This window comes from Pyrgilauda ruficollis, unplaced genomic scaffold (genome assembly GCF_017590135.1).
Source record: "Pyrgilauda ruficollis isolate IOZ18807 unplaced genomic scaffold, ASM1759013v1 scaffold208, whole genome shotgun sequence".
Classification (NCBI taxonomy): Eukaryota; Metazoa; Chordata; class Aves; order Passeriformes; family Passeridae; genus Pyrgilauda; species Pyrgilauda ruficollis.
In genome coordinates, this window is record NW_024520096.1 from 582,769 (window position 1) to 603,347 (window position 20,579).

At 48.9% G+C, this 20,579-nt stretch overlaps 2 protein-coding genes across 2 annotated transcripts; both read right to left on the reverse strand.

Moving 5' to 3' along the window:
- Positions 1–8,809: 8,809 nt before the first annotated feature.
- Positions 8,810–9,712, reverse strand: LOC121353546 (keratinocyte proline-rich protein-like). Its single transcript, XM_041467446.1, has one exon. It carries the CDS (start codon positions 9,710–9,712, stop codon positions 8,810–8,812), a length of 903 nt encoding a protein of 300 aa, XP_041323380.1.
- Positions 9,713–15,618: 5,906 nt separating this feature from the next.
- LOC121353548 (keratin-associated protein 10-4-like) lies at positions 15,619–17,193 on the reverse strand. The gene has a single exon (XM_041467447.1). The coding sequence runs from the start codon at positions 17,191–17,193 to the stop codon at positions 15,619–15,621; it is 1,575 nt and encodes a 524-aa protein (XP_041323381.1).
- Between the last annotated feature and the right edge of the window lie 3,386 nt (positions 17,194–20,579).

Consider the following 20,579-nt stretch of genomic DNA (forward strand, 5'->3'; position numbering starts at 1 on the left):
CTTCCTCTGAGTTCCTTCAAGGATTAAACCCGGAGCTGGCGGCACAAAATCCTGTAAAATGAATTTATAGTTAGATTTAAGGAAGGAAAAGGAAAATTTCCCAGGGAAAAAAGCGCAGAGTTTTGTTATCCAGAGGAAATATTGGAATCTTTTTCCAGCTGCGATTATTTGTACAGCACTGTTTAGTCCAGCTCCACAAGGCCAAAGGTTCAGCCTGAATGAAAATCTGTCAGGAATTCCAGGGCTCTCCTTGCTCCTGGAATTCACCTGGAATTGTGGTTATGGGAAAAGAGGGGATGGGTTCAAGATGAAAAACAGGAAATTTAGGTTTGGTTTAGGGAAGAAATGGTTCCCTGTGAGGGTGGGGAGGCCCTGGAGTGGATTTCCCAGAGAAGCTGTGGCCACCCCATCCCTGGAATTGTCCATGGCCAGGTTGGAGCATCCTGGGATAACAGAAGGGAGTTGGAATAAGATGATTTTTAAGGGCATTCCCAACCCAAAACATTCCATGATTTTGCATTTTTTGGACCTGAAAAGGGATTTAAGGAGGAAAAGCAGCCCTGTCCCTTCCCCTGTGCCAAGCCTTGGTCCCCGTGACCTCATCCCGAATTTTGCTGCCGTGCAATATTGGGAATATAATGATAGGTTATTGGGAATAACCCTACTAATACCGGGGTGTGCCCCAGCCTCAGATCCACCCTCTGCATGGAGAATCCTTGGGCAGGTTGGGTCACTTCTGGGCATCAGATTGCCCCCAATAAATGAGTATTTTACTGGGCCAGGAGAGGGGAAAGGGAAAGGCCTGCGAGGAGGAGTTGTGGGATGGGATATGGGAAAGGGAATGAGGGATCTGGATCATCCTGGAGGTCCTTTCCATTCCAAATCATCCCGGGATTCCGTGAAGATCAGAGGAGGAGGAGGAAGAGCCGAGCTCCCTGCACAAGGCCGTAAAAAATATGGGAGCACTGGGAGAGAAACAGGTGGGATGGGTTTGTGGGAGGTGGGGAAAGGGGGGAAAAGCAGGGAAAAAAGACAGGAAAATCAGGAAAAATTGGCAGGAAAATCCAGGGTTTCCTGATGCACCCTTTGTTTTCCAGGCTGCAAATAGTAATAATAGTAATAATAATAATACTAATACTAATAATAATAATAATAATAATAATAATAATAATAGTAGGCAGATGAGTGGAGAATCCTGAGGGTTGTTTGAGAGACTGCTGGGGGAAAAAAAAACATGGAATGGACCCAAACAAGATCTGTGAGGAAAAAATTCAGATCAGCTTGATCCAAAAGGGATCAGATTGATCCAAAAGGGATCCAGCTCTGAGTTCTTGGTGGAAAAGCTGGTGGTTCTTCTCCAAAAAGCCTCATGAGGAGGGGGGAATTTCAGTCTCTTCCTGGGGGGATTTGGGATTTGATCCCAGGGAACAGGGCCAGGACAAGAGGGAACAGCCTCGAGCTGTGCCAGGGGAGGCTCAGGGTGGGAAATTTGGGAAAATTCCTCCTGGAAAAGGGTAAAGGCTTTGGAAGGGGCTCAGGGAGATTTGGAGTGGCCACCCTGGAGGTGTCCAAGGAATTCCTGGACATTGGTTTGGGATCGGGCACAGCTTGGACTCAGCCTTGGAGATATTTTCCAACCTCAACAACTCTGAGATCTTCCTTTAAGGAAAAAACCCCAAAAACTCATAAAAATAGTAATTCCCATTCCTCCTCTTCCTGGAACTGGAGATTGTCCAACCCCTGGAGCTGGATGGGGTGGAGCTGCTGGGGCCGATGAGTCACCCCCAAGGTCGTGGAGTCCGCCCCGCCCGTGACCTCATTGCCGGAGTTTTCCCAACCTTTTCCCCAAGAGCCAAACAAGAATTGTGGGATCCGTGAGCTGCCCACGGCTCATGGGCTGATCCTCCAAGATATTGGGATCGTTACATCACCATTGGGATCGTTCCAACACCATTGGGATCGGGAACGGGAACGGGACAGGGAAAGTGGGGCACACGCAAATGGGGTAAGCAAAGGGATTTATGGGAGCTCCCAAAGTGAGAACTCCCAAAAACAAAGGGAAAAATTATTTCCCATTAAGGGAAAAAATTAAATGTGGAGAGGTGGGAAATATTTGAGGGGATTGTTTCAGCAGGAACAGGTTTGGGGGGATTTGGGAGCGTGGAAAAATTTCCTGTTTCCCACCTGGATGCCCAGGTGAGGAGGGTGGGCACAGAGAAAGTGAAATCCAGCAAAAACACAGGAAAAGCCTCCTCAGAGGCTGGGATTCTTCCTTCTGCCTGTTTAGGAGTCGTTTTAACATCCCTGACAAATTTTCCACAATCCCGTTTCCCTTTGAAGGGAACCCCTGGATTTGGGCTGGTCCCAGAAGGAGGAGCCCACCCTGAGGCTGGTGAGGAATTCCAAAATTCCAACCATTCAAGGGCAGCTCTGAAACCTCCCCAGTCCCAAAAAACCCTCAGGGATTTGGAATTTATCCAGATTTCCCAGTTAGGAGAATTTCCCTGGAAAAGAAAACCAGGAAACCACTGTGATAATGCAGAATAATTTTAATGGGAAGGGAAAGAACAAGAATAAAAAAAACAAAATAAAAATTAAAATAAAATGAAATAAAATATAAAATAAAAATAAATTACGGGGTAAAGCACATAGGTCCAGGTGAAAATTCTTTACTTTTATCCTGGAATTTTGGAATGGTTTGGGTAGGATCATCCAAATCCAAGGGCAAGGGACACTCCCACTATCCCAGGTTATTCCAAGCCCATCCAGACTCGCACTGGACACTTCCAAGACAGAAAATCCACATTTTTGTGGCCAAACTTTCCCACTGGGTTCATTTTTACATAAAAATAATTAATTTCCACAATTTTTTCCTTTTTATTAAAATTAAATATAAGGAGATTGGTTTATTCCCTTTCCTGACTTTCCTGTGGTGAAAGTGAAAGCTGGGAAGTGGTGACGGGATTATGCTTGTATTTATCCCAATGAAAAGGGAATTTCCTGGTGATTAATTCCCACAAAAGCTAAGCCAGGTTTAATTAGGCCTGGCGGGGAAAGGCTTTGTCAGATCTGACCACATTTGAGGTGCTCCCCAATCTTGATTTTTCTGAAAAACCACAGAAGAACAACAAATTGCTCCCACAAACCAGATTCCAAGTGTCAGGTTATCCCAAAATTTGGAAAAAATGTTATTTAATGGCTTTATTCCACCACTTGGGAATGTCTGAGGGGAAAAAAATCTCAACTTAAAAAACCCCAACCTTAAAAAAAAAACCAATTTAAGCTGAACTCAAATTCCCAAATCTGCTTTGGAGGAGCCCTCCAGAGCCTTTGGATTGGGGTCGGATTTGCGTCACACTTCCAAGACCTCTTCTTCCTCCTTTGCTGCCTCCTCGTTTTCCATTCCTGGCTTTTCTGGATCTGGAATTTGCTCCTGGCTCCCGTTCCCGGCCGGCTGCTGGCTCCCGTAGCTGCTCCTCCGGCAGGGATGGATCCAACGGGAAGTAAAAATGTAGGAGCAGCGCGACGCTCGCCGGGGGCCGAACTTCGGGACGAAACCCCCGGAACGTGGGATTGGCGCTCCATGGGACCTCAGGGAATTTCGGAAAGTTCCCGCTCCCCCCTCTAGCATTCCTGAGGATCCCAGCACCATTCCTGAAGATCCCAGCAGGGTCTCCTGTGGGTCCACGCCAAGAATGGGCCTGGAGGTGAATTCTGGGATGAAAGCCCCGGAACGCGGGATTGGCGCTCCGTGGGAGCTCAGGGAGGTTCCTGAGGATCCCAGCGCCATTCCTGGGGATTCCAGCGCCATTCCCGAGAATCCCTCTGGCATTCCCGAGGATCCCAGCACGGTCTCCTGTGGGCAGGTGCTGAGGATGGGCCCTGGGAATGTCACGAGCACGGGAGGAGGGAAGATGATGACGCGGGAAGCGCCGCAGGAAACCACGCAGGGCTGGCTGGAGCCGGAGGCCGCTGGCCCCGGACACGGCCCCTGGAATTCAGAACACATCTGGGAAGAACCAGGGAGAACCTGCAGCCAGGACAGCAAAAATATCCAGGAATTAGAAAATGTATTCCTGTTTATTTGTAAATCCCGGTGGGGAAAAAACCTTGCTCTACTTCATGTTTGCTTTAGTTTTATTTTACTTGATTTAATCCAATTTTAATTGGATTTTTAATTAAATATTTTTTTATTGCAAAAAATATTTAATTCTTTAATTTCATTTTTAAAAATTTAATTATCATTGTATTTTTAAAATTTAGGGGTTTTCTTAAAATTTTATTTCATTTTCATTGTTATTTTTAAATTTCGTTCAGTTTCTTAATCTTAGTTTTTTAAGTCCAGTTTAATTTTCGTTATACTTTTAAAATTCAGTTTTTAATTGTAGTTTTAAAAAATTATTGAACATTTTAAATATTGCTTTGAAACTGAACTCCCAGCTCAGTTTCCCGTTTTTCTTACCCACCTCATCCTTCCCAAAACATCCCACCCTGGCTTTTTCCAGGCCTCAATTCCAGGATTTTCCATCCTCCCCAGATGATTTGCTTATCTCAGCCTGCCCAGCCCTCTCTGGGATAATTACCCGGAGCAGATTCCAGAGTCTGGGATCGCTCCCAGCTCCGGATCCGCGTCCGGAGCGCTCCCTTCACCCTGACAGCTCCAAAATCCCTGGAATCCTGGAGAAATCCTTCCTCCACATGAACTCCACAGGGAAATTTTGTGCCCAAATTTTTTTTCCCCTGGACCCTGGATTCACATTCTTGTGGCATTAATTCCAGAATTTCTCCTGGGATTTACCTGTCAGGGTTCAAAGCTGTGGGATGCGGATGATTCCCAAAAAATAGCCCTGAAATTTTTGTCTCTGGAGAAATCCAGGCTCTTCCAGAGGCTCCTTTGGAGGTAGGTGTTGGCTTAAACTCCTCAAATTCATCAAATTCCTGTTTTTTCTCCAAGGATTCTGCTGGAAAAGTCCAGGGGAATCCTATTATTTATCCGATGGGGATTTCTATGGAGATCAGATGTTTTTTTCAGACAATTCCCGAAGTTTTTGGATGGGAAAAAAAACAGTATTGGAGTTTCTTTTTCCCAAAAGTGCTACAAAAATGGAGTTTTGCACCAAAGAAATTCCTTGGCTGGTTGGTAATTGGGAGAAACAACTTTTTAAGGAAAATGAGCTCAGTTTGGATCATTCTGTCAGGTAAATAAGGTGGAAAAAAGATTTTCCTCCGTTTCTATCCCATAGAAAATAAATTTGATTTATTAATAATAAATTTTTTTTGCAGAAAAAAAAGAGAAAATCCCAGGTTTTCTCTGATTTTTAATGGAAAAATACAGATAAAATATTGCTGAGCATCCTGACCTTTAAAATCCCTTCCATCCCAAAACATTCCATGATTTTATAACAGACTCACCCTAATCCCACCAGAATTAAAATTAAAGTGACTTTTATTGTTAGTGACAGTTAAATGATAATTACCACATTCCAGGAGATTTTTTTTTTTTTATTTTAACAAGAATTTTTAAGCCCAAATACCCAACAAAATAATTCCCAGCAGGGAATCTCCCTTTGGAATTTTTGGAGCCACAGAATTCCCAAGAAACCCCAATTATTTATTTCATGTTCCCAATTATTCATTTTGATTTCCCATTTTCCCCAAATTATGGGATGGAAGGGAGAGGGACTTACCAATATTCCAGGAAGGAATCACCGGGAATGTCCGGGGGAGCCCCAAATCCTTGGAGTTTTATAAGAACTCCCGAACTTCCAGGAAGCTGAGGCAGCCTTTGGGCGCGAGGGTTTAATTGCCTTCCCCTCATGTGTAATAATCTTAATTACTGGTAATTATTTCGGGGTTGTTTACCCAAATGATTCCCTTTTCCATGGGAATTCCTGTCGTATCCCCCAGGATTCCTGTTGGTTTTTGGGTTTTTTTTTTTGCAGGAAAAGTGAATTTTGGAGGGGATTTTACCATTTCTTCCTAGATTTCCAACCCTGGGATGGTTTGGGTGGGAAGGGGATTAAATCTTGTCCTATTCTAATGAATTTTGTCCCTTTTCCAGGGACAGGGATGCTTCCCACTCTCCCAGCTCACTCCAAGCCGCATCCCAATTTTTCCTTGGGCTAAAAATGCCTCAAGGCATTAAATATTAAACACTAAAAAACATTATTTTTTTAAATTAAAAAAAAATTAATGTTGACATTTTAATTTAAAAGTTTAATTTAAAAGTTTAAAAAGCTTATAGTAAATAAAAAAGTTTAATTTAAAGACTTTAAAAGACTTAAACATTAAAGACTTAAATATGAGAGGAAAAAGATTTAATCCTGTGGAAGCTGGAAAATTTTGATTAATTTCATGGAGTTTTGCTGATTTTCTGAGGATTTGGGTGGATCCTCGGAGCTGGGGGGATCCCACAATTCCGGAATTGGGGTTTTATGGAACGAATTGGGAATTTTATGGAATTCATGGTAATTTGGGGATTCTTCAGGTGGGAAGGGATCCCGCCCAAACCTGGCACGGGATTTTCAGGATATCTCTGGAATATCCCCACTGAGGGAGATCCCAACATTCCCTGGACAATCTGTTCCACTGGAAATTCCTGGGAATCCATTCCTGCCCCTGGAAACTCCCTCAGGCTGAGCCAGAGCCAATTTTGGGGTGATTTTTTGAGGAGAAATCGATTGTTTTGCTCCATGAATATGCAAAACTCCCAAAGTTAGGCTGGAGAACAACATCTTGTTTATTTGTGGAATTTATTCCATGCAGGGGGGAATATTCCAGAGCTGCTCCGAGCCCCGAGGGGTTTTCCTGGGATAATTTGTTATTTATATCACAAGGAGAAAACGATTTGCATGCATAAATTACTCGCGAATATTCCTGAGGCATTTTGACATCCCAGCCTTGTGTGGGAACCTCATTATTGGGATTAATTCCCTTATCCCATTCCAAAAGACAATCCCAACTTCTCACACAGTTTTCCAAAAAAAAATTTGGGGTTTGAATTCCTCGTTTCCAATCGAGGCCGATCCCATCGAGATTTATTATTGGGATTATGATTTCGTATTGGAATAGGATTATTTATTATTATAATTTGCAGATTATTGGGAATTATTGCAGATTATTGCTTCCTGCAAACTGACATCAGGAACCTGGTGTGGGAGTTTTGATTCCCTTTGATTTCTGGAAGCGGGAACTCCTTTGGGAATCGGGAATGGGATTTTTTGAAATTCAGGCATGGGATTTTTTGGGATTCAGGGACAGGATTTTTTGGGGTGAGGATGGGATTTTTTAGGATTCAGAATTGGGGTTCTTTGGGATTCAAGGATGGGGTTTTTTTGGGATGAGGATGGGATTTTTTGGGATGAGGATGGGATTCCCGGTGCAGTTCGCCCCTGTGGCCACCAGGCGGCAGCACCGCCCCGCGGCGCTGTTGGATTCCCTGTGGCCTTTTCCAGGTCTGTGACTTTCCAAGGGCAAATCCCACCCGGAAAACCTCGGCATGAGGGAGGGGCAGGGGAGCAGGAGAGCCTGAGCATTGTCCCCGTGTGGAGACACCGGAATTACGGCAAAATTTCGCTGCTTTGAGACACCGGGTTTTTATTTTTTCCTCTCAACACAGCTCCGTTATCAGCAGCAAACCCACGGAACCAGGAGCTCTGATTTTTACAATTTAACCTTTTCCTGCTGATCCACCCCCTCTTCCCCTTTTTTTTTTCCCTCCTGCTGGGAGGAAAGGCTGAGGGAATTGGGAACGTCCAGCCTGGAGAAGCTTTGAGGTGACCCCACTGTGGCCTTGAAGAGGCTGCAGGGAAATTTGAGAGAGATTTTTTTTTTTTTTTTTTTTTTTTTTTTTTTTTTTTTTCCCAAGGGCCTGGAGTGCCAGGAAAGGGGGAATGGGTTCAGCTTGACAGGGGGCAGTTTAGGTTGGATACTGGGAAGGAATTCCCGAGGAACTTCATCCCCTCCCCCCAGTAAATCCATGGTAGCGAACCCAGCCCTAAAATTGTGATTATTTCCCTTATTTTATACAAAAACAGCAATGTAACAACAGGGAAAGGTTTTTTTCCCTCAGCAGTAGGAATTAGAAGCTGTTTAAAAAGATGGAAAATAATTCAGGCAGAGAGCAGGAATCAACTGTAACCTGAGTTTAATGCCAGTGGAACAACCAGAGTGGAACTGATCCCACAACATAAAAACAGGGCGCAGACGTTGTCACGAAGGTGTTGGGGTGAGGCTCCAAGTGGCTCAGAGCTCCTCAACCTCTCCCCAACAGCTTCCTGGTGCTGGAAAATCCAAATTTGGGGTCGAATAAAATGGGGGATTTGCTCTGCGAGCTGAACACGGGCACGATATGGGGTAAAACCAGGCTTGGGGGGCAGGACTGGGAATGGAGGTGGGGGATCACCCCAAACCAACCCTGGGCTCCAAGGGCAGGGGGGAATCACCCCAAACCAACCCTGGGCTCCATGGAGGTGGAATCACCCCAAACCAACCCTGGGTTCTGTGGAGGGGGGATCACCCCAAACCTGGGCTCCATGGAGAGGTGATCACCCCAAACTTGGGCTCCAACAAGGGGGGATCACCCCAAACCAGAGCTCCAAGGGGGAGGAATCACCCCAAACCTGGGCTCCAAAGAAGGGGGAATCACCCCATGAGCTGATCCATGAGGATCATCCCAAACCTGGGCTCCATGGAGAGGGGAAATCACCCCAAAACTGGACTCCAAGGAGTGGGGGGATCACCCCATGGGCATCACCCCAAACCCCGGGCTCCATCCCCCACGGCATTCCCAATTTTTCCCACCTCTCCCTCACCAGAGCCACTTGGAGGCGGAGCGGCTTTTCTTGGAGTGGCTGGAGCGCTTGGCCCCGGCCGGGGCCAGCCGGGAGGGCCGCGGGGAGCCCCGGGGGTGGTGGTGGCCACACCGGGACTTGCTCAGGTGCTGCGCGGAGCAGCTCCTGCCCTTGGTCCCCTCAAGCGGCAGCGAGCCCTTGGCCACCATCCGGAGCGGGGGACACTCCTTGGTGGCCTTGGTGACGCCGCACGTGGTGGTGGCACTGCTCAGGCGCTGCTCCGTGGAGCAGCAGGTGACAAATTCCTGCGTCGGGTACCCCTTGGAGCAGCGGTGCGGGGCGACCCCGGCCAGCTGCTCCTGCAGGAAGGAGCGAGTGACGCTCTGCTGCGGGGGACACTCGGTGACACCGCGGAGCGGCAGCGAGTAGCCGCCGCTCAGCTCGGGGCAGCGTGGGAGGCACGCGGCCACCTTGTGCGAGCGGCACTCGCCGCGGCACGACGCCGAGGAGCAGCGGATGCCGCACGGGGGGAAGCGCAGCCGGCCCGGCTCGGGGCAGCGCGGAGCACATGGCGGGAGGCTCCTGGCCACGCGTTTCTTGTCGCCGCGAGGGCTCTGTGGGGCCGGCAGGGTCTGGGGGACGCCGGAGCCCCTCGGGCGGGGCAGCAGCCGCGTGGTCTCGCAGGGCTCGGGGTAGAGCAGCAGGCACTTCTGCACCAGCGGCTGGCACGGCAGCAGCGACACCGCGGTGGCACCTTGGGGACAGCTCTGCCAGCGCGGAGCCGGGCCCTTGGTGATGCTCAGGGGGTGGCAGGTGTTGGCGAAGGGCTCGGGGTGAGCCGGGCACGGCGGGAGCAGCTCGGGGATGAATTTGGGGCCCGGTAGGAGGAGTGACGGGCAGCGCTCGCCGGGGTAGTGCATGGTGGAGCGGGGCTCAGAGCTGTGGGAAAGAAAACAGCGATTTTTTTTTTTTTTTTTTTGGTGATTCAGCAGCAAAACTCGCCCGCTCTCTTGGCGGACCGTGACTCAAAGCGGGGCGTGTTTGGGAGGGGAGAGAAAATTCTGTCCTTGGCTCCGGGTTCTGCTCTCAAAAGCCTGAAAAAATCCGGAATTTCAGCCAGGCCGGTTCGTGCCACCCTCCAAACCGCGGCGCTTCACCTCCCGAGCTTTTGGGCGACTCCCGAGCACCTCGGGGCCCTCCCTGGGTCGCCCTTTCAAGTTGAGCTCCCGTGAGATGAAAGAGGAGCCAAAATTACGGGTGTGGCCACCCGGTAATAGCCGGGTGTAGCCACGAAGCCACGCCGAGGCTCAGGAAGGGTTTGGGGCTCTCTGGAGCTCTGATCCCACAGGGATTTGGGGTCTGGGATGGGGCAGGGGCAGCCCTGGCTCGCTCTCACGGCAAATCCCGGTGTGGTTTTTTTTAAGGAAATGCAGCAAAAGTTTCGGTGGAGGCAAAAATTAAAGCAAAACCCCAGGTGGATAAAAGGATTAAATGTCCCAGAAGATTTGGGGTTGGAATGGACACGGAGCAGGTGACATAGGGTTGGGAATGGCTCCAGCCTCGTTGATTTTGGGAGAATTGCACCCACTAAATCAGCCGCCAGTGCTGCACCACTTTTCTCCTCTGAAAAGTCTCCCTTTTCCTTGGAAATCGCAGGAAAAAACATCCCGCTCCAGAAAAACTCCAGTTTTAGAGAGCTTTCCCATCTTTAAATAAGACTATTTTAACCAAAAATGGTTCCATTCCAATATTTTTTGGAGAGCAAAGCGCTAAATTAAAAAAAAAATAAATCTACCTTGCAGATTGTAAAAAAATTAAAAAAAATTAAATTATACATTTTCTGAGCACCCGGAATTCTATCATTCCAGGGTTTAAGGTTTCATCTTCCCAAATCCTAAACGGAGTCACGTGTCCGGCTCGTTAGGAAAACTCGTTATCATCACAATCAAAACAATCATTGTCCAATAAAAACAACGCCGGGAAAACAATGGCAGCAATTACTGCAACAGCCGAAGCTCATTAGAACAAAGCGCCTCTTAATTACGGGGATTGTTTGCGCTTCACACTCGTTTTTAGGGGGTTTAGCTGGGAATTTTTAGGAATTGGGGATTTTTCCCGTCTGAAATTCCGGCAGCTCCTTGCTCTGGTTGGGAAAAAAAAAATTATTTTTTTTTTTTCTTTGTTTGAAATTCCATAAAAGCAGCAGGGAATTCCTTCGGAGGAGCCGCCTCGGCTCTTCCCATCCCACACCCGATTCCCGCCGGGATCCAGCCCTTTATGGAGCCAAATCCTACCGGGAAAAAAAAAGCAGGAAAACCCCCCCAAAAATCCCGTTCCCTAGGGAATTTCTTCCCCATTTTTCCTCAGCGCAGGAAGAGCCGCGCATCCCAAAAAAGTGGAGGAGCATTCGGGGATAAAAAGCAGGATTTTGGGAGTTCCAGGACTTACCTAGGTCATGAGGGGGAAGAGCTGGAGAGAAGAGCCCGGGAAAGGCCCCGGCTGGCCGGGTTTTTATGGAGCCCGGGAATGCCCCAGGGAATTTTGAGGAGGTTGGGTTTGGCTTTAATTGCACCCCAAACCCGGCCACGTGCAGCTCTGGCTCCCAGGGATGTCCTGGATCACTGGGATCCAAGATTGGGCCAGCAAAAAAAAACCCTGGAAAATCAGAGATCCTCGGGGGTGCCAGATTTTCCCGAAATTCCAGCCAAAACAGCCTTTTCCACCCCCCAAAAAAACCCAAACAAACCGTGGAAAACCAAGGATCATCAGGGATGCCAAATCTTCCCAAAATTCCAGCCAACACAGCCCTTTCCATTCCCCCCCCCCCAAAAAAAAACCAACCAACCAACCAAAAAGACTGGAAAATCGAGGATTTTCTGAGATGTCAAATTTTCCTGAAATTCCAGCCAAAACAGCCCTTTCCACTCCCCACTCCCCCCCCCACCAAAAAAAAAAAATCCCAGTGGAGCCCAGCCAAGGGAAAAGAAGGAATTCCTCATTCCCAGGGGAACTGCGGGCAGGAATCCCTTTGAAAATCCATCCAGGAAGGACTCGGGGCATCCCATAATTAGTGAGACACGCGGATTCCTTCCCGGGAATCCAGGGGAGACAAGGAGGGATCATCAGGACAGCTCCCAAAAATTCCCTGTCACAAAGGGGTCGGTGCTGCCCCGGCACCACAAAGGGGGGAAGGGAGAGTTTTTTTCCCCTGGGATTTTTTTTTTTCTTCGTCCCTTTTATATGAATCCGACACTTTTAAATTGCAGGGATTCAGGTGAGGTGCCTGAAAAAGAGGGGAATTTTCATGGAATGGCTTACTTGGAAGGGATCAAATCCAACTCCGGGCCCTGCGCAGAATTCCCAAAATTCCCAAAACTGGGAAAATGTTCCTGGAGCCTTGGGAATGTGACCATTGGTCAGTGCCTGGCCACGAGAATTCCATGACCGGAATATCAGAATATCTGGAGTACTGAAATATTGGAATACTTGGAATATCTTAATATTTAAATATTGGAATATTTGGATATTGGAATATTGGGATATTTGGATATTGGAATATTGGATTATTTGAATATTGAGATAATTAAATGTTGGAGTGCCCAAAAAAACCCAAACAAACCGTGGAAAACCAAGGATCATCAGGGATGCCAAATCTTCCCAAAATTCCAGCCAACACAGCCCTTTCCATTCCCCCCCCCCAAAAAAAAAAACCAACCAACCAACCAAAAAGACTGGAAAATCGAGGATTTTCTGAGATGTCAAATTTTCCTGAAATTCCAGCCAAAACAGCCCTTTCCACTCCCCACTCCCCCCCCACCAAAAAAAAAAAAAAAATCCCAGTGGAGCCCAGCCAAGGGAAAAGAAGGAATTCCTCATTCCCAGGGGAGCTGCGGGCAGGAATCCCTTTGAAAATCCATCCAGGAAGGACTCGGGGCATCCCATAATTAGTGAGACACGCGGATTCCTTCCCGGGAATCCAGGGGAGACAAGGAGGGATCATCAGGACAGCTCCCAAAAATTCCCTGTCACAAAGGGGTCGGTGCTGCCCCGGCACCACAAAGGGGGGAAGGGAGAGAGCTCATCCCAAAAAAAAACCCCCAGATTCCCATTTCCTGCTCCGTGCTGCCCTTTGTTCCCACAAAAAAACCCCAGGGAAAATGAGCAGGACTGGGAATGCCGACTTTGGGAGTCACTTCTGCATGAGGGAAGGGCCTGGAACGAGAATTCCATGACCGGAATATCAGAATATCTGGAGTACTGAAATATTGGAATACTTGGAATATCTTAATATCTAAATATTGGAATATTTGGATATTGGGATATTTGGATATTGGAATATTGGATTATTTGAATATTGAGATAATTAAATGTTGGAGTGTTGGACTATAGGAATATTGGAATATTTAAACATTTGAATATTGGAGTATTTGAATATTAGATTATTTGAATATTGGAGTATTTGAACATTGGAATTTTGGAATATTTGGAATATCAAGCTCCAAACTATGACCCACGACCTAAATTTCCCGTTTTATTTCCTGCTTTCCCAGGAGCCCGGAGGCAGCCCCGTGATTTCCATTTAATTTCCCGGCTCCACAGGAAATCCCAGGGACAGGGCGCCGGCTTTCCAGGCGGATCCCAACATTCCAAGGGATCAAGGGAGGAACCCGAAGGCAAATCCCGACTCCAGCCCGGATTCCTCTCACTTTTATGGATTCTCCCTGCCCTGAACAACAACAACAACAACAACAATGAACTTTTTAATGCTGAATTCCCTGACCCGAAATCCTGGGAATAAACAGGCGTCGGAGCGTGGGTTAGGCTGGGTTTTATGGGAATTCCTTGGGAAGCTCGGGATCAAGGAGAGCTCCTAATTCCTGGTTGTGTGTGCCCAGTGCAGGGAGCGGGAGCATTAACGTGTGACCTGGCATTAAAAATGTTCTTAATTAGCACCCCAATGTCCTTAATTAACATTTGCGAGGCCCTTTCATCTCCCAGTGGCTCCTGGGAAATTTTGGGGGGGGGGGGGTCATTATTCCCAATTAAAAGCTGGGGAAACTGAGGCACGGCTGAGTCAGGGCCAACCCCGTCCAAAACATCCCCAAATCCCGCTGACACCAAAATCCGGGATCCACCCGCAAAGGAGGATTTTCTGGAAGATTCCGTGGGAAAAGCCACAAGGCCACCTGAGATGGGACAACTTCTCCAAAGGTCGTGGAGGGGCTGGGAATGTTGGGAATGTTGGGAATGTGGAGACCCCAGAGCCCCTCCAGGATCTGCAGGGACTCCAGGGAAGCTGGAGAGGGAATTTTCCTCAGGAATTGCAGGGACAGGACACAGGGAATGGGGTCAGAAGGGGAATTTGGGTGGGATTTTGGGAAGGAATTGCTCCTTGCGAGGGTCCCAGGTTATTCCATGGATTTCCCATCCCTGGAAGTGCCCAAGGCCAGGCTGGACCCACCTGGGATAGGGGAAAGATCCCTGCCCATGGAAATGGGGTGGGATTTTTGGGATTTAAGGTTCCTTTCCATCCCAAACCATTCCAAAATTCCCTGGGCCGGTTTGGGTGGGATTTTAGGGATAAATCCTTCCCTGGCCCAGGTTATTCCATGGATTCCCCATCCCTGGGAATGTCCAGGGCTGGGTTGGAACCACCTGGGATAGGGGAATGTCCCTGCCCTTGTAACAGGATGATTTGATGTCCCTCCAACCCAAACCATTCCAGGATTTTATCCCGATTTTAGTGGATCCAACAGGTCCCTGAAACCCAAAGCATTCCAGGATTTTATCCCAATTTTAAGCAGATCAAACAGGTCCCTGAAACTCAAAGCATTCCAGGATTTTATCCCAATTTTAGTGGATCCAACAGGTCCCTGAAGCCCACACCATTCCAGGATTTTTCCCCCTCAGTTTTCGGGGGATCCGGAGGGTTGGGTGGTGGGACCACGCCTGGCTCTGGGGGCGGCAGATTTTCCACATTCCCTGCTGGAAACAAACCCCAAATTCCCAGGAAAAGGAGGCACCGGGATCTCCCAGCACTTCCAGGAGCTCTTGGACAACTCCAGGTGGCACCAGGAGGTCGCCGAGGCAGGGAGGGGCAGGACAAGATGCGGGACAGCGTCCCCAACCCGGCCACACCCTCCTGTCCCCTCTGGTCACCTCGTGAGCTCCTGCTCATTTTCCTAATGATGGGGCTCATCCATGGCTTTTCCCAGCTTGGATTTCGCTGGACTTAATAAATAAATATTTAATAAATATTTAATATTAAACAAATATTTAATATTAAATAAGTGTTTCCATTAAATAATTTTTCTATTGAATAAATATTTCTGTTAAATAAATATTTCACATTAAATAAAGATGGCATGTTAAATAAATAGAATAGTATTAAATATTTATAATGTGAATTAAAAACAATCATAATAATATTAAATAAATATTTCTTTAATTAAATAAAAAAACACCAAGAGGCAGAAACTCAAGATTTTAATCCGAGGTCAGACAAGAATGTTTATTTAAGTTTATATATATATATGTAAAATAACAGTATATTTCTGTAAATAAATTTGTTTTCAGTGCACATCTTCAACATAAAGTATTTAATTAATTACCTTTCTATTGAAACGTTTATAAAATAACCCTGCTATAACTTTCATTAGTTCGAAGAGTTTTCATTTCAAGTTGTGGTTTTTATCTTAATCAAAGAATAAAAATTTTGCAAGGGACATTTTGGGGAATTGCTGTTTGGGGACTCTGCGGCAGGCAGGGGTTAAAAAAACAGGGAATTCTGGCCACATTCCCAGGGATTGTCCTCGTCACACGGTGGTCACCAGGGCCACTTGGGGGCTGAGCAGTATTTCTTGGAGTGGCTGGAGATCTTCACTCCACCAGACTGCTGGGGGACACACTTGGTGGCACTTTGCTGGGGGACACATTTGGTCACACACTGCTGGGGGACACCGATTGTCCCACACTGCTGGGGGACACTCTTGGTCACACACTGCTGGGGGACACACATGGTGGCACTTTGCTGGGAGACACATTTGGTCACACATTGCTGGGGGACACCGATTGTCCCGTATTGCTGGGGGACGCACTTGGTGGCACTTTGCTGGGGGACACAAATTGTGCCACACTGCTGAGGGACACACTTGACACTCTGCTGGGGGACACACTTGGTGGCACTTTGCTGGGGGACACAAACTGTCCTGTACTTCTGGGTGACGCCTTTGGTGGCACTTTGCTGGGGGACGCACTTGGTCATACCTTGCTGGGGGACACATTTGGTCACGCTCTGCTGGGGGACACACTTGGTGGCACTCTGTTGAGTGACACTCTTGGTCACACACTGCTGGGGGACACAGATTGTCCCATACTGTTGGGGGACACACTGGGTGGCACTTTGCTGCGAGACACAAATTGTCCCACACTGCTGGGGGACACATTTGGTGGCACTTTGCTGGGGGACACCCTTGGTCACACACTGCTGGGGGACACCCTTGGTGGCACTTTGCTGAGGGACACAAACCATCCCACTCTGCTGTTGCTGTGGGACACAAATGCTGGCCCCGCCGGTGTCACACTGCTGAGGGACACACTTGGTGACACACCTGCTGTGCCACTGCTGGGGGACACTGGCGGTGACACTCTGCCACTGCTGGGGGACAGGCGCTGTCACCCACTGGTATGAGACGCCCCGGGCCGCGCGCTGCTGGGGGACACAGGTGGTGACACACCTGGGGACACCCTGCTGGGGACAGACGCTGGTCACGCACTGCTGGGGGACGCACCTGGTGGCACTCTGCTGCTGCGGGACACCCTTGGTGACGAACGGCGGCCGCGGCACGCAGGTGGTGACGCACCTGGGGACAATCTTCTGCTGCTGGGGGACGCACTCAGGCGGTGGCACCTGCAGCTGCTGCGGCACGCACTGGGTGACGCCGGTGACACCCGCGCCGCCCGTCACGCGCTGCTGTGGCACGCAGGTGGTGACACACCTGGGGACAACCTTCTGCTGCTGGGGGACGGGCGGGCAGTAGTGTGGCACCCGCAGCTGCTGTGGCACGCACTGGGTCACCCCCACCTGGTGTGGCACGCACTGGGTGACGCGCTGCTGCGGTGGCACGCACGTTGTCACCCGCCTGGGGACAATCTGCTGGTGCAGGAGGTGCTGGGGCACGCAGGGGGGTCCGTGGAGCTGGCGGGGTGGCACGGCCTGGGTGACACTCTGCTGCTGGCACACGCTGGAGGACGTCGCCCGCTGCAGAGGCACCTGGCCGGGCATGGCTTGGGGGATGCAGGTGGTGGAGTGCCACCGCTGAGCCGGGAAGGGGACACCAGGGGACAGCGCCATGGGGTCCTGGTAGAGCGGAGGGAGGTGCTGGTGCAGGTGGCAGGACATCTTGGGGACACGTGGCAGGACTGGAAGGACACGGACAGGGTTGGAATCAGGTGAGGTTTGAGGTCCCTCCCAACCCAACCTTTTACGTGGCACCTGAGGGAGCCTCTGGTCCCCAAACCTTGGGGACATGTCCCTACTGTGTCACCGCCCCAGCTGGTGGAGGTCTCAGGGACATCTTGGGGACACTTGAAGGACACGGTGGGGTTGGAATGAGGTGAATTTTAGGGTCCCTCCCCACCCGTTTGGTGACACCCAAGGACACCTGGACAGGTGAGTTCCCTGCGGTCCCCACACCTCGGGGACACGTCCCAGCTGTGCCACCGTCCCAACACGGCCCTGAGGGACCCAACCCCTCGTTTTTAACTCTGAACCACATCCTGAAGCCAAGCTGGGGACATCTGGGGACACTCAGCACTGAATGTCATGCAAAAAAACCCCAATTAATTAATTAATTATCTAAATCTTCCCTTGCTCCCAAACTCCCCCTTTTCAGGAGGAAATCTGTGATTCAGGCACTCAGCAGCAAACCCCGAGAATCCTTTCCCACTCCATCACAGAAGTTCCAACCAATCTGTTTTAAAATCCTCTCCCAAATTACATTTTTCATATGGGAAAATCAGGAATAAATCTGAATTTCATAATCCCAGCATCCCAAAGTGCTTTAGGTTGGAAGGAACATCAAAGGTCAACTCAACCCCTGCCATGGGACACCTTCCACTATCCCAGCCTGGCCTGCGACATTTCCAAGGATGAGAAATCCACGGAACGTGCCATGCCAGGCTCTCCTCTCTCTCACAAGGAACAATTCCTTCCCAAACCCAACCTAAATTTCTTCACTTTCACTTTTACCTCATTCCCCCTTTTCCTATCTCTCCAGCTCTTGATGGAAAGTCCTTCCCATCACATTTTCTTGCAGGGGATGTTCTCCCTGGAATCCGCCAATCCCACCCCAAAACGAGATGGTATTTTTCCTAAGACCACCCCAGATCTCTCCCTGGAATCCACCAATCCCACCCCAAAATGAGATGGTATTTTTCCTAAGACCACCCCAGATCTCTCTCTGGAATCTGCCAATCCCACCTCAAAATGAGATGGTATTTTTCCTAAGACCACCCCAGATCTCTCTCTGGAATCTGCCAAAACCACCCCAAAACTTGCTGCGATTTCCCAAACCCACCCCAGGTCTCACCAAACCCCAATCCCAAACCCTGTCCAGCTTGGCCATGGACACCTCTTGGGATGGGGAATCCTCTCCGAGCCACCCCACCAGCCCATTCCCACTCTGGGAATCACGAATTCCCCCCGAATTCCCCATCCCAGCATCTCCAGAGGCTCAGGAACCGGACTCACCCAGCTCCCGGGGGTGGGAAGAGCTTCCAGAGGCGACCAGCGCGTCCCAGCTCCGCCGGAGCTTTTATAGGGCCGCCGGAGAAGCTGCCAGGTCCCGTAAGCCCCGTGGCCTTCCCGGAGTGAGTCGGAGCCGCCGACTCATCCTGGACAATGAGTGGTTCCATGTCAGCTTCCCAGAGTAATTACCTCGGGATAATTAATCCTCCGTGGCACTCGGAGCAGCAGCCCCAGCCCCGGGGCTGTTTGTGGGGACCGAAGCCCTGGATGTGTAGGAATGGGTTTTCCAGGGGGTTTTTCCATCCCTGGGGGGCTCACAGGGGTGGGGTGGTCCCGGTTGTTGTTGGATTTGGGACAGGTTTTCCATGGGCTTCTCCAGCTCCAGGGTTTCACCTCATCCACCCCGCAATGCCCAGATTTTGGGGGTGTTTGGCCAAGGTTTGGGTGTGGATTGCAATCCACTGAGAGAAAACAGGAAAACAAATTCCCCCTTGTGGTGGGTGCAGCTCATTATCCATCAAAATCTTCATTTTTTAATTAAAAACTCCAGTTCTCTCCCCACCCTGTGGTCCCACCCCAGTGTGGTGTCACGGGGCTGAGCACGGCTTTGTCCTGGTCCCTCTCAGCTCTCCTCGGGATCATCAGAGAGAAATTGTCCCTCAGCACCGAGCAGGAAGGGCCTGGATTCATTCCTGGATTCGTTCCTGGTGGAGAATTCCATAATTAAAGGAGGGTTTCACCCTCTCTGCTTCTTCCCCCGTGTGGGGCACAATTACCCAAGAGCTCCCAAACCTTCTGATTCATTTTCGTGTCCGAAATATTCAGGGCCCTTTCTCCTGGCCACAAAAACCAGCTGGGCGGGGCCGTTTGTCTGAGTTCACAAGAAACCACAATTTTTAATAAGAAAAATTAAAATATTCAGGCTATGACCCTCCCTCTGGGTTTGGGCTCCGTGTTGGTGTCACCGGGGCTGGGCTTTATTTTATCCTGGTCCCTCTCAGCTCTGCTGGAGCCAGCAGGGCCAAATTGGCCTTTTTGGGGTTATTTTGTGTCGCTATGAACCCATAAAAGCACTGAGCAGATTTTAATTACTTAAAAAATCCATCTTCTGTTTTTTGGGGTTATTTTGTGTCACTCTGAACCCCTAAAAGCACTGAGCAGATTTTTACTCACTTTAAAAAATCCATCTTCTGGGTTTTTGGGTTTTTTTTTGTGTCACAATGAACACATGAAGGTGCTGAGCAGGTCTTTAGTGACTTAAAAAATCCATCTCCCTTTTTTTGGGTTTTTTTTTGTGTCACAATAAACCCATAAAAGCACTGAGCAGATCTTTAGTGACCTAAAAAAAGGAATTCCTGGTTTTAGGAGTTTTTTAATCTCTGGGAGACAAGGAGGTGAATGCCTGGGGAAGTCACACGGGGCTGGAGGAAGTTTATCAGCTCCTGGAGCTTTTTTGTCACCTCTGGCTCCGGGTGTCCCCACGCGGGTCCCGGGACTGTCACCTGTCCCCAGAGCAGCGGGAATGTGGCCCTGGTGACTCTCAGGTGACCGGGACAGGTGAGGCACAGCCCTTGCACAACCAGCTGGGCTGCCACTCAAAAATAAACTTCCTCCAAAAATCACGTGAGACTTTCTCACTGATTCAACTCCTTATCTCACACAGACTGAAAAAAATAAAAAAAAAAATTAAAAAAATTTAAAAAAACCAAAAACAACAAAAAAACCCCCCAAGAGATTAACTTTTTTAAGTCATTAGAAACTGCTCAGTGCTTTTATGGGCTCATAGTGACATAAAATAACCCCAAAAAGGCCAATTTGGCCCTGCTGGCTCCAGCAGAGCTGAGAGGGACCAGGATAAAATAAAGCCCAGCCCCGGTGACACCAACACGGAGCTCAAACCCACAGGGAGGGGCCAGGGCCTGAGTATTTTAATTTTTCTTATTAAAAATTGTGGTTTCTTGTGAACTCAGACAAACGGCCCCGCCCAGCTGGTTTTTGTGGCCAGGAGAAAGGGCCCCGAATATTTTGGATACGAAAAT

What these genes read in the sequence shown, in the direction of transcription:
- LOC121353546 (XM_041467446.1), bottom strand. Translation starts at nt 9,712, where the DNA reads ATGCACTACCCCGGCGAGCGCTGCCCGTCACTCCTCCTACCGGGCCCC.
- LOC121353548 (XM_041467447.1), bottom strand. Translation starts at nt 17,193, where the DNA reads ATGTCCTGCCACCTGCACCAGCACCTCCCTCCGCTCTACCAGGACCCC.